The sequence below is a fragment of the Maylandia zebra genome, linkage group LG7, assembly GCF_041146795.1.
Source record: "Maylandia zebra isolate NMK-2024a linkage group LG7, Mzebra_GT3a, whole genome shotgun sequence".
Lineage (NCBI taxonomy): Eukaryota > Metazoa > Chordata > Actinopteri > Cichliformes > Cichlidae > Maylandia > Maylandia zebra.
Genome location: NC_135173.1, coordinates 12,821,632 through 12,837,780, shown reverse-complemented (window position 1 = coordinate 12,837,780; position 16,149 = coordinate 12,821,632). Strand labels below are relative to the sequence as shown.

At 38.3% G+C, this 16,149-nt stretch overlaps 1 protein-coding gene across 1 annotated transcript; it reads right to left on the bottom strand.

Annotated features, from left to right (window-relative positions):
- Positions 1 to 3,652: 3,652 nt before the first annotated feature.
- On the bottom strand, positions 3,653 to 15,936 carry gnrhr4 (gonadotropin releasing hormone receptor 4). The gene is made up of 3 exons (XM_004553204.2): positions 15,186 to 15,936; positions 7,436 to 7,640; positions 3,653 to 4,703 (listed from the first exon to the last, which is right to left on the bottom strand). The coding sequence occupies exons 1-3, from the start codon at positions 15,699 to 15,701 to the stop codon at positions 4,240 to 4,242; spliced, it is 1,185 nt and encodes a 394-aa protein (XP_004553261.1). The 5' UTR covers positions 15,702 to 15,936; the 3' UTR covers positions 3,653 to 4,239.
- Positions 15,937 to 16,149: the final 213 nt, after the last annotated feature.

The following is a 16,149-nucleotide window of genomic DNA, read 5'->3' as shown; positions in this document are numbered from 1 at the left end:
AGGTGTAGTCCACCTTTACAAGGTTTGACATATGCTCTTCTGCATACTTCTGTTGTAACAACTGGTTATTAGAGCTTTGCAGTTCATCTTGACCATGTCTTTATGCCTAAATGCACTGAGCTGCTGCTACATGATTTACATAAACAACACACTTGAATGGGTGTACTAAATTGAGTACATCAAGCAACTGCAGCAGACACATAAGCGTCCAGCTGTGCACTACTTTTGTTTGTTTTACTGCAATGCGACATTTTGTAAGACTCAATATTGTTTGTATTTTTTATTATTATTAGTGTACTTAAAAAAAACGAATGCATATGAATTTTAAAAAAAAAATTAATAAAGACTATATTTTACCATGGGCTGTAAATAAGAAATGGATGTAGCTAGAGTAAGATTAACTGTTGGACTGTGAAAATATGATGTTCCAGCCTGAGGTTTGGAATTTAAAAGCATCTTTTTTTAAGAACCAGACATGATGTCATTTAGATGGGAGAGAGCTGGGGTATAAAGGAAGCAAAACCAGGCTTTAAATAAAATATACTTAATGAAAAAGTCAAAAGTCAAGCCAACCATCTCCTGCTAGGTTTCATATCACTTAGCAGAAAAAATGCCATTGAGGCTGATCTGCCAGAATTAATGACCTTATCATCCGCTCTAGCATAGCATTTTTCCTGCAGGTCACTAATGAGTATTTCACTCTGAATGCCACTTGTCATATTGGCAGTATACAGGTTCAGAAAGCTTGCCTTGCTTTCTGATATTAAAACAGCATAAGACTTAATTTATCAGCATTAACAATGAAAAAAAAAAAAAAAGATCACTCATGAATCTTCTGTTGGCCCGGCTGTGCATGTTCCCTGTTTAAATTTGCTCATTGCTTTCCAACCAATTGTTCTACCTGAACTAGAGAAGCTTGTGTTAAGTGCTAAACCGTGTGGTTCTCCGAATGATGTCGTTCCACCCCGTTTTCTGAAAGAGGTGTTTCCTACTGTTGGACCACATATTTTAAACATAATCAATACCAGCCTCTTGTCAGGTCAAGTACCAAGTGAGTTTAAGCATGCAGTTATTCATCCCTTACTTAAGAAGCCAGGCTCAGATATTTCAGCAATGTCAAATTTTAGACCCATCTCTAAACTTCCTTCTCTGAGTAAGATCTTGGAAAAGGTTGTTCACATTCAGCTGATGGATTTTCTAAACAACTCTCATATGTTTGAAGTTTTTCAGTCCGGCTTTAGGCCGTTTCATAGCACAGAGACAGCTCTCATAAAGGTTATGAACGATATTCTGGTAGCGACGGACTGTGGTAAACACGTAGTGCTTATACTACTAGATATGACTGCTGCATTTGACACAGTGGATCACGACCTGCTGATCTCTCGATTGCAGCATTGTGTGGGCATTTCTGGCTTTGCACTCCTGTGGATAAAATCATATCTCTCAAACAGGAGCTTCTGTGTTAAGTTGGGCTCGTCATCGTCCTCTGTGGCCCCTCTGTCATGGGGTGTACCACAGGGATCTATTCTTGGGCCATTACTGTTTTCATTGTATCTCCTGCCACTGGGTGTGATCTTTCGTAAACATAAAGTTTCATTTCATCTATATGCTGATGATTGCCTGCTTTATTTTCCTTTCAGTCATTCTGATAGCTCCCAAATTAGACTCCCGCTTGATTGCCTTAGTGATGTTAAGTCATGGATGGCTCAAATCTTTTTAAATTTTAACGAACGTAAAACGGAAGCAATTCTGTTTGGCCCGAATCGTTCCTCTGATATCCCTGATGTTGACCTTGCTGCTCTGACCCCTCACCTGAAGAGCTCGATTACCAATCTTGGGTTAAAAATCGACTCTGCACTTACCTTTGATGGCCACGTGAATGGGGTGGTGAAATCGTCATTCTATCAACTCAGGCGTCTGTCGAAGGTTAAACCTTTTCTTTCAAGGCGTGACTTGGAGACTGTTATCCACACTTTTATAACCTCACCCTTGGATTATTGTAACTCCCTTTTAATAGGGGTTGGACCGGGCACTCTGACACGCCTGCAACTAGTACAGAATGCTGCAGCGCGGTTGTTATCTGGTAAAAGAAAATTTGAGCACATTACTCTGGTTCTGGCCTCCCTGCACTGGCTTCCAATTGAATTTAGGATTAATTTTAAAGTTCTTTTATTGGTTTTTAAATCTTTAAATGGTCTGGCACCTGCGTATCTGTCTGATTTGCTGAAGCCCTATGTCCCCACTCGTTCGCTCCGGTCAGCTGAGCAGCTGTTGCTCTCAGTCCCCAAATCACGGTTGAAACTGAGAGGAGACCGAGCGTTCTTTATTGTGGCTCCTAAGCTTTGGAATAATCTTCCTCTTCACATTAGGCAATCGACATCAGTGATGGTTTTTAAATCCAGATTGAAAACGCATTTTTATTCACTGGCTTTTGATTCAGTGGTTGACTGACTTGTATTTTATTGTTTTCGCTATGTTTATTATTTCATTTTATTTATTTATCATTTATCGTATTTATTATTCTTATGGTATCTATTATGTTTCTGTTGTTCAGCACTTTGGTCAGCCTTGTGTGTTTTTAAAGTGCTATATAAATAAACGATGATGATGATGAAACATTATGAAGTACAGCTCTGCGTATCCCAATAAAAGGCAGAGCTTTGGGTAGTGCAAAATGCTGGGTATAATCTGATAAAAAAAAAAAAATTGTTAAAAAGCACTGCTTATCCATGTATCTGCAGGGACTGTCAAGCAACTTTTCCAGGTTAAGCGCTTTAATTATGACCACAATAAAGTCACACAAGAGATTAGCTGATGATGAATGATGAAAATGTGAACTAGTGCAACTTGTTTTAATCTTTAAATGGCTTATGAGCAATTTTTTGCTATTTTGGCAGTGAACACAGAAGAAGAGATCAGCTTATAGTTACGGGAATGTTAAATCTGACTAAATACCCAATTAAACAAAGAGAGACCGTGGCTGGAGCCAAGTCTCATTCACTGCTGCCATTTCATGTTATTTTACATGCGTATTATCTCATTAAAGAAATTCTTGGATTTTCAAAGAAAACTGGCTTGATTCAATCTGTCATCAGTTGATGTTTCCCAGTGTTTCTCAAATTTGTACCTGTGTACGTGCAATATTCTCTGCATAGATGAGAGCAAGTTCATCACTGAGACACACGTGACATCCTGGAGACACCATAACCAAGCTCGCTGCCTGCAACATCATACAGCATGACCAGCCTGCCAGTCGGGCATTGATGATCTGAGAGAGAAATATCTTTGATATCTTTGTGGGGGATAAAAAAAGAGCAACGATCTGTGACCACCTGCAAAATCTTCTGTTGTTGTTTATAGTTAACCTGTTGTTTCCTCTCTGTTGCACCTTTTGTGTCTTTCATTTGCACCAAAGCTGTTGAAATTCCTAACTACACAGATTTATATCATAAGGTTTAACTGACTGTATGAATTCATTCTTAAATCTAAACAGAAGTTAATCAGTAGAAAATGTAAGATTACAACAACTGGATTTGTAGTATTATTATTATTATTTTTAATCAGATGCACTGCATTGCTCTATTTTGATGACAGATGTACATTAAACTGGTGGGAAATCTCTTACTGTTTGTGAATTAACAAAGCAAAAAGCTGAAGTTTTTATTCAATAAATAAACACATAAATACATTCACATTACAACATCTTGCAGAACAGAAGCAGCACCATGCAAACATTTACTAATGACCACTATTTTGAGGGAGCAAAGGTTTATGTGATGTTTGATTTACTGATAACTTTTTAATACAAAGCTTCAAAATCCAGATATTTTCTTTAGCCTCAGTCACAGAAAGCAACACAGATACTAATACTAATGTGAAATATCCAAATGGCTCTCCTCAAAGATGTTTTTTAGAGCCTTCACTCGAGTCAGATTTTGGTGCAGCACATTAAACACAGAACTGATTTTGGACATGCAGTCAGTATCAACAACATGCTGCATAGGCTCACATTTAATACATTTAATCTGTCTGTACTGAGTCACCCTCAGCCAATGTGGCAGTGCTCTTTCAGATCATATAAGAGGCTTTCGATGTATTAAGTGTGAGAAACCACAGGATTATTGAACTCAAGGTAAGCTATAATACAACATCAATTATATCGGTGGAACATGAACAGATTTATAACACAAAAAGATTTCATTGAGAGAAACACATTCATTTATGGAATTATTTAAGCCATCATATCTTGCTGATTGACATGTCTGGGTTTGAGACATGCTTCATGATGTTGCTTTCTCTTACCACCTCTGTGCTTGCACTGTGAACATCTGAGGCAATCTGCCTGCGAGAGGACAGCCGACTCATTTGTACAAGGCGAGTGTTGTTTTCTAATTCAGTCCGTGCGTTTGAACTTTGACGGCATCTCCTCATACCCTTGTGAAAATGAATGGTAAACAGACCGTAGGTGATGGGATCTAGACAGGCATTGAAAAGGCCAAAAATAAACAGCATATGAGTCAGTGAATGCGAAACTGTCTTTTCCATTTTTTCAGGGAACAACCAATACCACAATCCAAGCAGATAGTACGGGGTCCAGCAGATGATGAATGACGTCACAATGACAATGCTCATTTTAAGAGTTCTCATCCGAGCTTTAGGGATGTTATTGTGGGATCGGCGTAGATGAACATCTCTTGACAGGACTGGAAGAAAAGAAAGCACCACGTCCGTTACTCCATGTCTCCCTGAAAATATACATTCATGTGAAGAAAAGCCTGTTCACAGCACTCTATGCACCCTTACTGCAATCCATAGGAATGATTCACTTGATTAAGTATTCATCAGCAAGTGTAAGCACCTCTGTTAAAGCAAAAAAATTGGTAGAGGTTTTGGACTGGAGCATTTAGATTTCTATTCACATGATGCAAAATCTTCCCAGCGGTGGACATATCATCAAAGTCACCGCAAGGTCGACTGTACAGCAGCTCAAGAGCTACATCTAAAGACTCTACAGGTCTCAGTTAGCATGTTACGTTATGATGAATATGATCCCTTTTGGAAGGACTGCCAAGAAAAAGCCTCTGCTCACTGAGAACAACATGGCAGCACAGCTTAAGCTTGCAATGTGAACAAACCACAAGACTTGGAGCCAAAAGTGGAAATGTTTGGCCATGATTCACAGTGCCACATTTGGAGAAAACAAAACACAATCAGCACAAACACCTCATACCAGCTGTTAGTGGTGGTGGACAGGGGAGGATTTGGGCTGGTTTTGCTGGCACAGCACCTGTGGAACCTTGAAAACATTGAGCCAAACATGCAACAGGACTTTGGGACTCAATTACTAATATTCTCATGGAAATCTACATAAAAAATCTGTTGGAAGGCAAAATTACTGTCGAACTTATGAAACGGGCATATTTTGTTCCCACCACTATGCGTATGTTAGAAGATCAGAATCATTCAGAACCAGCAGCTTTGCGCAATCGCCACTGCTCAGTACCTGTTTCTCTATATAATTAAATATTTTAACCTTGAGGTGAAGCAGAAAAATCAGTCAAGATGTTGTAAGAGAGAAGCCTCAGTCAGTGTTTTGAACCCATTGAGATGGGGTTGGCAGCTTCTGCAGGCAATGCCTAACCGTTGCTATGGGGTTTGGTAGGTGGAAAGCCTACAATTTGGTGATGCAACGATTACGGACTTGATTGGTTGTTGTTTTGGTTATTGCAACAGGTAGAACAATTTGACAAACCACGGGTTTGTATTTATGGGAGGGGGTGTTATGGCCCTATTAGGGCCTCCTCCTGAAGTTGCCTGTGTGGGCATCTCTCCTGCCTTAGTGCCACCTTTTTCTTTTGTACAGCTGACTCACATCAGCAATTAAAGGTATTTAAGGGCAGAGAAAGGTGAGCTCTGGTGGCAGAGTGTCATGTGAGTGGTTGCAGCTAGTGAGCTGTGTGTTTGCGTGTTTTCAGCTAGTGAGATTGTTTTGTTTTGTGATTGTTTGCTCCTGCTTGGTGGAGATGAGTGTGTTTGTTTGCTAACCCTTTTTTGACTTGCTTTTCAGTTTACTGACCGACGCTTGAGTTTTGTTTTGTTTCTTTAAATGGCTTGTCCGTCTCTTTTAGTTGAGTTATTAATAGAAAGTTATTAATAAAACTCTTTCATTTAACCATTTTGCCAATTTGTCTCCTTTTTCTGATCCGGACACCTTTTGTTACTTTCCCTCATCGCCTGGACCCTTTTAGGGGAACATAACAACCTCTAAGGCATGAAATGAGTAGAAAGTCTGAATGTAGAAAGTTGAATAATAGAGTCTGAGGTGCAAGGAAGAAGCCAGAAGAAGCTTAGTTTTGTGTTTCCATGGAGTGACGAAAATATAAATAAAAAAGCAAGACTGAAACTAAAATAACAGGAGTACTCAATATAATTTCCTCTGAGACATTTACTGTGCCTCAAGCAAAAAAATGTTTGGAATTAAAGTTGGTATGAAAAATACTAACAGAGTACAAGAAAAAGTAGAAAAGGACAAAGTGGAGGACAAGGACCAGTAAGCCTAATCTGTCAGCTCCACATGAGAAACTCACTGCAATGAATAAAATAAATCCTCATTCTCAAGAATCCATTTTCGGTACCAAGAAATTATACTGTAAGTGACGACATATGATAATAATAGAAGCTATTTTAAATGACTAATAAGAACATTTAACATAAGGTGATATAAGAGATAATGGAACAAGTTTGAACTCACAGACGGATTAGGGCCACAACTGCAGTGATGCTGCTGCACAGGTCTGTTGTGGAGATGACAGATCTCCAATATCACCTATGGTCATGAGCTTTGGGTACTAACCGATACAAGCGGTGGAAATAAGCTTTTTTCAAAGGGTGGCTGTGCTTTCCCTTAGCAGCAGTATGTTATTTTCTTTATATACCTTTTTTTTTGTAATTCTGAGCATTTTGTGGCTCAAGGAGGTTTTTACAACTGTAAACAATGACCAAAAAAGCATAATAATAATTTTAATTATTATTGTTATTATTAGTAGGCCTATTTAACCATGCTGTCATTTGTTCTTATGCATGGTTGAAGGGATTTCTGAATTTGTTCCTAAAATATGAACAAATTCAGGTATAAAAATACATTTTGGATTTGTGTGTGAAACATTCGTATTCCTCAACCTAAGTGAAATGCTGTGGCGGGACCTTAAGAGAACTTTGTATAAACAAATGCCTACAAAACCTGAATGACCTGAAGTAACATTTCATAAGTAAAGAAGAGTGGGCTAAAGTTCCTCCAAAATAATGTGAGAGAAAATCGTACAGAAAAGTTATTACTTAGGTTACTGCTGCTAAAAAATGACTGAGTAATTCAGGTCTACTTTCTTTTTCACGACTGTTTTTTGAAGCCTTCGAAAAAATAAAAGTAAACACTCACAGTTATTCCGAGCCATGCGGCTGGATATCTCAATGAGGATTCGTGTGTAGCAGAAGATCATGATGGCCAAAGGTAGAAGGAAGAGGCACACAAACGTGAACATGTTGTAAAGGGTCTCCTGCCAGCGCTGGACAAAACTGCCATGGGTGGTGCACTGGGTGAACTTCTCTGGCACCGTGATGGTCACATTGCGAAATATAAACATCTGGATAAAAAAAGACGAGAAAAGTTCTACTGAGCGACGGCACTGCATCCTCGTGATCTATCCTGTAGTCAAGCATGATGTAAGTGGATCATGAATATTTAGTGATCAGTTAATCTAATAAGAAAGTAAAACTGAACACAGTGATATTTTACCATATGCTTGCATAGAATAACACTTAAAGGTGTTTTCTGATCAAATGCTTGGGTCTGAAAATGCTTGGTTAAGGCCTCGTCTTTCATCCTGGGATTGACACTTTGCTGAAGTTAGCAAAGGATACTGGTTTTCTTTAAAACCCTTCAACTGGAAATGCTTTAGAAATTCATGGAGGTGGTCTGGGCATTACAGTCTCTGCCATATACTGTAAAAACATCTGAGAGATAATTGTGAATAAACACAATTTCTTCTTTTTTTTGTCTGTTAAAATCATTTTTGTCTGTTTTACTGTCTTTACAGATCCTCTAATCGATATTGAATCCACAGCCAGCAAGCGAAATGTTCATTCTGACACATTTTAAGGCAGTTGGACCTCGTCAATAATTGTTGTCTGAAAATCTGTGAATAAGAGCAACAAGTGTGAGTACCTGTATAGTATAGCTGTTTATTACATCCCCCACTCAAGCAAAGTATCCCCAGTTCAGTTCTGGGAGAAGCCACAAATCTCTTTGGGCATGTGGTGCCAAAGGCTGCCAAATCAAACATGTGCAGCTTCCCTTTGGGGTGACTCCCTATCAATGAGGGAGAAGCTGAAAGTAGGGATTTCCAGACTGGTTAAAAAGATCCTAGCTACAGTACCAGGAAGAGAGTAAAAAATAGGGATCATCCAATAATTTTAGGGTTAAGGCTGCACTTCTGGCCCTTTATGTTTACATGTCAAGGTATCCTTAAGCAAGGAAGAGACTCCCAGTTGCTACTGATAGACAGGTCATTACTTTGAGTGCATTATTATAACTCATAACTCATAATTCACAATATAATTGCAATCCATTTAATACTTCCATACAAAGAGAAATGATGATTGCTTTCACAATAGAACAGTTTTAAAAAACTGTTAACTTAGACGTGCATTACTTTAGCAGATATTATTTCTGTTTAAGATTCAGCACTCTATTCATTACATGATAGTCCTCAATGTCTTGCTGGAATATACCTGATGAAAGTAAAGCACCAAGTAATCGAACGTGCTGCTTTTGCTGCTGGGCTGCAGTGCAATTACTTGAGGGCTGCTGTGGCTCAGGTGGTAGAGGGTTATCCACTAATGACAGAAGTCAGTGAGATTTTGATGCCCTCGAACCAAGCTTTTAGAAAAACATGTTGCTGGAAAACACGCTCAAAATTAGGACTTGTTTTCTGAAGAACAAAAACACTTTTCAGCTTCAGAATGTAATATTTGTTGTTGTCCTATATCAACTTAAAAAGAAATATTTGCATTCTGTTTGGAAAGCTTAGTTCCAAATCTGAACTCATAATATGTTGCTGTTTTTACGTTAAAAAATTAAAAAACAATTTTATGTTTCACAATCTGAATGCTTCTAGTTTTCAAATCTGCTTTATTATGTGTTCATGAAGATACACAAATAGACAGTCACAGTGTTTCTAGGGAAAGTCAAACCTCGGGGCTCAAGCATTTAGTTTGGATTTGAAGATTCTGTGGAATGTGCTCATAATATAACAGTATGAGGCTGAAGGCGATGTCATTGCTATTGATGTTTTAAAGCGACGTAGACATCGCTTCAACAAATTGGTAAGGGGAGAAATAAAATGCCGTTGGCAGAATTTCAGTGGAACATCCAGTAAAAACGTTTAACCAGCAGTCTCTCTGGTTTTCAAGCTTAAATTGCTGAATGAAGTGCAACCTTATCTGTAATACAGTATATGCATATAACAAACTGTCCTTTTATATCACCTCCTAGCATTGGGATATATGTACAGTATATTAGTTTACATGCTGACTTTCAGTATGAGGCATTGGGAGATTTGTTAGTGTGACCTTACCCAGCAGAGAAATGATCATTTCACCTCTGGTAACTAAAGATCACACTGCTCTTTTGATACAAAGCTGGGGGAAAAAAGTGAAGATATGCACACCCTGCATACCATCTATAAATTTTAGTATAATTCATGCATCCATAAAGTATTCTGGGTTTAATCTTGTTCTGATTGTTTTCTGATGAAATCGTGGGACTCGAGCATGCACGACTGCATTAACATTTGCTGTTCTCTTTTGGTCTGTGAAGAGTTCGAAATAATCAAGAGAGGGTTTTTTTTCCTTTTTTCTTGGTTTTCAGCGGAAGAGGTTTTGAGAGGTCATGGACTTTGGTTACTCGGTGTTGTGCATTATGTGTACAGCGAACAAATTTGAGGGAAGAAAACTGAGAGCTTTAAGTTATTCGCTAATATATATTCTGTGTAATAAGTCACTGAAAAAAATGCATTGCACTTGCAACATAAATATCTTTGTGTGTAACATACACTCACCAGCCAGTTTGTTAAGGTATACCTTGCTAGTACTGGGTTGGACTGCCCTTTTTGCCTTCAGAACTGCCATAATGCATAATAAGATGCTGGAAACATTCCTCAGAGATTCTGGTCCATACTGACATGATAGCATCACGCAGTTACTGCAGCTATGTCGATATGAATCTCCAATTTCACAACATTCCAAAGGCGCTCTATTAGATTCAGGTCTGGTAACTTTGGCCATTTGAAAACAGTGAACACGTTTTTATGTTCAAGAAAGCAATTTGAAATGATTTGAGCTTCATGACATTGTGTTTTATCCTTCTGGAAATAGTCACTGGAAAATGGGTACACTGCGATCATAAAGGGATGGGCATGGTCAGTAAAGAAAATCAAGCAGGGCTGAAAGTGTGCCAATAAGAAGAAGATATCTCCCACACTATTACACCACCACCAGGACTCTAAACTATTGATACAGTACAAGACAAGAAGGATCCGTGGTTTCATGCTGGGGTGGAAATTGAGACTCATCTGACCAGGCAAAGTTTTTAGAATCTGGTCCATCTAACTATCTAATCGTCAATATTTGTCCTGCCCACATATGTAGATCTCTAATTGGAGCACAACATTTGTAAAGTCTGATTACAACAGATTTACAATAAACAGCATATATGGACAAATTTGCATTTTATGGCTGAAAAAGTCCACCTAAGAAACAGAGAGAGGAATGACAATGTCTGGCAGTGAAGCGAGGACAAGACAACAGAATATATAGGAATATGCAGAAGAGTGCAGAGGATTGATGTGGCGTTCCTGCTGGATCTTCCTGTTACAATGCAAGAGAGAGCATTAGAGGGGAGGTTAATAAGAATCTGTGGCCCAAAGGAGCCACAAGATAGCCAGTGATTTTTTTGTTTTGTTTTTGCTGTTGTAACTGTAGTTTCCTCCATTGTATGATCCTTGAAGGACACATTTCCCCTAAGAACTTTAAGTGGTCTTTTTTTCTTTTTTAAGTAGAATGTAAAATCTTGTCCTTTTGAAATGGACATCTCATTCAGTTGGCTACAAAAAAGCATTGAGATGTTTAAAAGAAATTATTCTGGTATAATAAGCGTTCAGGATTGTCTGTCATTCTGACAAAAATCTTTATTTGTATTTTACCACTTGAGTTTAAACAGTGGCAGAAGAATTTGTAATTTTGGTAGAAATGATTTATTCTTTGACACAAAAGTTTCAAGTGTGTTACAACCTTTTAGCATTTTGTTTTATATGAGCTGTTTTAAGAAACTTATATTCAATTAATGTATGTTTCAAGTAAGATTTATAGATAGAAAAAAAAACGTAAACAAAAGAAGCAACACAAAAAGGGAAAGAAATATTACAAAAAGGGAAGCGCAGAAACAATATTAAACAGTTACTTCTATTTTTAATGTGGGGGACTTGCTAGGACATCCTATTAAATTATTTTATGCTGCATTGCGTTTTTTCATAATTTTAAGAAAATCAGGACACACATGCTGATTTGATTCCCAAACTCATGAAATATTCCTTAAAGACATATATAAGTCTAAAATTAGTCTCCAGGGCACAGTAATGATCAAAGCTAAAAAGTGAGCTGATAACACTGTAATAAACGTAATATTTTACATATACAACTTGCAAATAATTTTCCTGCAGTATATAATGTGTTACAGTGTGTCAAACTCTCCGCCTAAAGATGGGTTTCTTATGCATATTCCTGCTTTATAAAATTACACCTGTGTGTAACATTAAAGATAAATACCCCGGAGTACCTGAAAATCAGCCCAATCAGACATTATTGAAAGTGGCCAATGACCACAGGGGTATGTGAAAATGGGAAAACCTCAGTCCATCCATGCACCCATCCTTTTATATAACTACTTATTCAGCAGTTGTGTGTGGCTGTTGTCTGTGCCAGCAGGGCAAAAAGCATGGTACACCCTGGACAGGCTGTCAGCAAAAAATCCTGTGTGGCCAGTGAATTTCTTAATCTGGTTTTTGCTCCTATAGCCATAGACTTTATAAAAGAAGAATGTAGTCACCATTTGATTTGGTCATTTGGTCAGTAGGATCCCAATTTGAAGCTTCAAACTGAGTGTGTTCAATATCACCATTTTGGTGTTTTGTAGGGGTGCAACAATACACAAAATTCTCGGTTCGGTTCAATACTTTGGTGTCACGGTTCGATATTTTTTCGATACAAAAAAATGTTCATGCTTTTTTAATTTGTCATTTATTAAAATTACAAATATATATTTTAACTCAAAAGTACAGTTTTTAAATTTAATGTTGCTAAAACAACAAAGGGATAAAATAATAAATCTATCTGATCGAGAAATCACTCATCTTTGGAAAAGAGAGTTTATTACAGAGAAATGGATCTTTCCGTTTTCGAGTTTTGGATATGATTTTGGAGTATATCTTTGCAGTAGCGATTGACCGCAAAGTAAAGCTACCGGAAATGTACAACCCCACATCCAGTCTCAAACCAGGAAGTTATTATTTTCTCGTGCACGGGGTCAATTCTCAGCAGCATATTAAACATATCAGGTCCCCATAAGGAGAATCATGCTGGGAAAAGGGGGGAGGGGCAGTAGTTACACTCACAGTAGCACAGGAACAGAGCAGGAGGGAGAGAGAGAGAGAAAGAGAGCCAGGGACAACAAGGTCACATTAGAAAGGTATAGTAATCATCCACAACTATTTTCAGTTGCAGATGATAAAGGGTTCAGAAAGTTTATTCATGCAGGTCCGTATGACAGAGAATATGCATCTTCTTTATGTTTTCATATTTTAATTTATATTTAATTGTGTTGTGGTTTGCAGTGTTTTGTGTTGTTTCGCTTTAAATTTGCAAAAGGAAAAAGCTGAAAATCTAAATAGTTAAAAGTTGAAATGTGAATAGTTGATTTTTCTATTATATGATTTATTTATTACATTTTATGTGGAGTGAATAAATAAAAGTATATTTACGGTGGCCCCTACAGACAAAGCACATACAAACTTCAAATCATGTACAAACCCTGAAGCACGTACAAACTCCAAAACATGTACAAGCTCCAAAACACGTAAAAACTCAGAAGCACATAAAAACTCAAAACACGTACAAAAGACAACACAAGTGCTCCAGGATGCTAGGGGCAGTGTTGAGCTTTTGTTACCTAGTGGCTACACAAGCCAGCAAGTACCAATGACCGGATTTGGTGTGTGGTAATAACAGGTAAATGAACTTTTTTTTTAAATTTATTATTTGACTATATATGACTGCTTGTGTATAAATACACAATATAAATTGTGTAATTTAAGTGATCTAGGTAGCTCTGTTTTGGAAGTTCAGTTCATGCTAGAAATGTGTTTTGGAGTTTGTATGTGTTTTGTCTCTAGGGGCCACCGCATATATTTATATATAAACATATATAAATAAAACCACTTTTTTTTTTACATTAGTAATTCCTTTTGTGCATAATTTTATATTATTGTTAATAATTAATTAATTAAAGCAACAAAACAACCTGAAGAGCTGGTTCGGAGCCGAAAGAGCCGGCTCTTTTTAGTGATTCGAGCCGAAAGATCCGGTTCTCTAAAAAGAGCTGGAAATCCCATCACTAGTGTCAACACGTTAACTTGCAAACTGCGCTAACGCACTAGTTCCCACCCATGTAATTGAGCATTGCGTGGCACATCCGACATACTGTTTTACTTTTGTCCATGAGGGGCTTACCTTCAGGGTCATACTTCACATGAAGACCAAAATAGTCCCAAAGGCCAGATCTGAATGAGGGTGGGGGAGGTTCAATTTGCCATGTTGCAACAAGCTTAGCTTCTGTCTTGCTAGCTTGTGCTACGCTCAGTGGAACTGCGCTCGACAGTGCAGCCTAGGCGGAGTAGTCGAACGCAGATCCACTGAGCTCTCAACACAGACAGCATCATCAGAAGGAAAGTTGATCAAATAAATTAAAAATGTTGTATTGTTCATACATATGCATACCGAACCAAAGCACTGTATCGAACGGTTCAATATCGATACGAGTATTGTTGCGCCCCTAGTGTTTTGATATCAGATGTGAACAGAGAGAATCCTCTTTCCTGACACTTAGAATCTCGATAATTTACAAATGTACAAAAATGACTTTATTCTTTATTCAGTATGACCTGTGGCCTGCAGCTGACACCATAAAATCATCTGAAAAGTGTTTACTGAGGTCAAAGAGTAAAGGGGGCCACGAGAAAGAACAGCATCCACTTTTGACCTGAAACTGAACTTCAAGTAGGTCCCATGTGTGAGCACCTCTGCCACACTGGTTTGTGATAAGCACACTGAAAAGTGTGCAAATTGCATCCAATTTAGTCACATGAACACTGTGTATAACAAGTTATGTTGTGAATTCTTAAGTTCCTGCAGGCAACCTGATGAAGGTCCCCAGCCTCCTTTGTTATGCGCTAACTGAAGGGTAAGGGCATGGGGGGAGGGGGGGGGGGGGCTTCATCAGTCTCACAAAGTTACCAGTCTGGCCTGCTGGACAGCATTGGAAAATGTGAGCTGTTTTTACATATTAAAAAAAATCATAAAACACATTGAATTTTATAGCTTTTCCGAATGATAAAGACCTGCACCATAGCCCTTCACACTACACCAAAGTAAATAACTAAGAGATAAACAATTTGTTTCTGAAAAAAGGGACAATTTCTGTCAATTAACAAAAAAATTCTGTTTTAAACTTAAAGGTCAGTCTGGCCAATGAGCAACTAGAGCTTTTTCCACATAGAAAAACTGAGATTTATTATTAAACTTCTTTTTCTCATACTAAAATATATGAGAGATCAAATGTGGAATATATTTTTTTAATCATTTATTTAGTTTATTTAGTCTAGAAATTAATGAAATTTATATTGAAACTCAAAAGTGTTTTCATGCGCTTGTATTTAGTTTACCCACGTGGTATTTTCAAATTTTACGATCAAAACTTGAATTTTGGGTTTAAATAAAATTTAAATAAAAATTAATTCACTTTTTTTTCCTCATTAAATTGCAAACTCACAGGGTAGCAACACCATGTCCTCTTTTACCTGAGGGAGTGAAAGGATGACACTCATGGTCCAGGCCACAGCCAACATGACTTTGCTCTTCCTTTTGGCCTCACTGATTCCCAGCGGATTGAGGATGGCGGACTGTCTATCCAAACTAATGACCACTGTCACAAAAGCGCAGGAATACATCGCCACCAGCTTCATGAACATCAGCAGCCTGCAGGCGACGTCCCCCGCCTGCCACTGCACCGTGATGTTCCACACCGCGTCCACCGGCATCACGATGAAAGTCACCAGCAGGTCGGCCACCGTGAGGTTCATGATGAGGATCCGGACGTGTGACTTGCGCCTGCCGCCGCTGCTGGCAGCCCACAGCACGGCCAAGTTGCACACAGCCGACACCGCGCACAGAGCGAAGGTGATGATGACTCTGACTTTGGCTGCTGTGGAGAAAGTGGGAAGCTCGAGCGCGTCTCCATCTGCACTCTTATTGCACGCTGAGGTGGGTCCCTGACAGCTGCCATTCACTGTTTGATCCGTCAGCTGGTGGTACATAGCCTGACGGAGATCGGACTGACTGGACCCAAAAACAAGATTAAAAGAGAAGAAAAGAAAAGTTAGAATGTGTATCTCTTCTCCTCCAACATCTCCAGCGCGGAACTGCAAGTCTGAAAGGGGAAAATAAAATAAAAAATCTTCATTCAACCTGATAATAAATGCAAAAGGTGTTGTGCCTTATGCATATGTGGCATTTTCTACCGAAGAATGTATGTCCAGCTTTAATTATATTGCCGAATTGCCTGCTGTGCGCAAACTATCAATAAAAAAATGGAAAGAATACACACAAAGAATGCAGAGGATATAGAAGAACATACAAAATAATTCAAAAAGAGGTAAAGAAAATGCAAAAGAAATAACAAATAAAATAACCGAGATGTAAACATTTCCTAAACTTCTAGTCTCATCCTTTAATTTCTCGCTGTTTCATACCTTCCCATCTTCC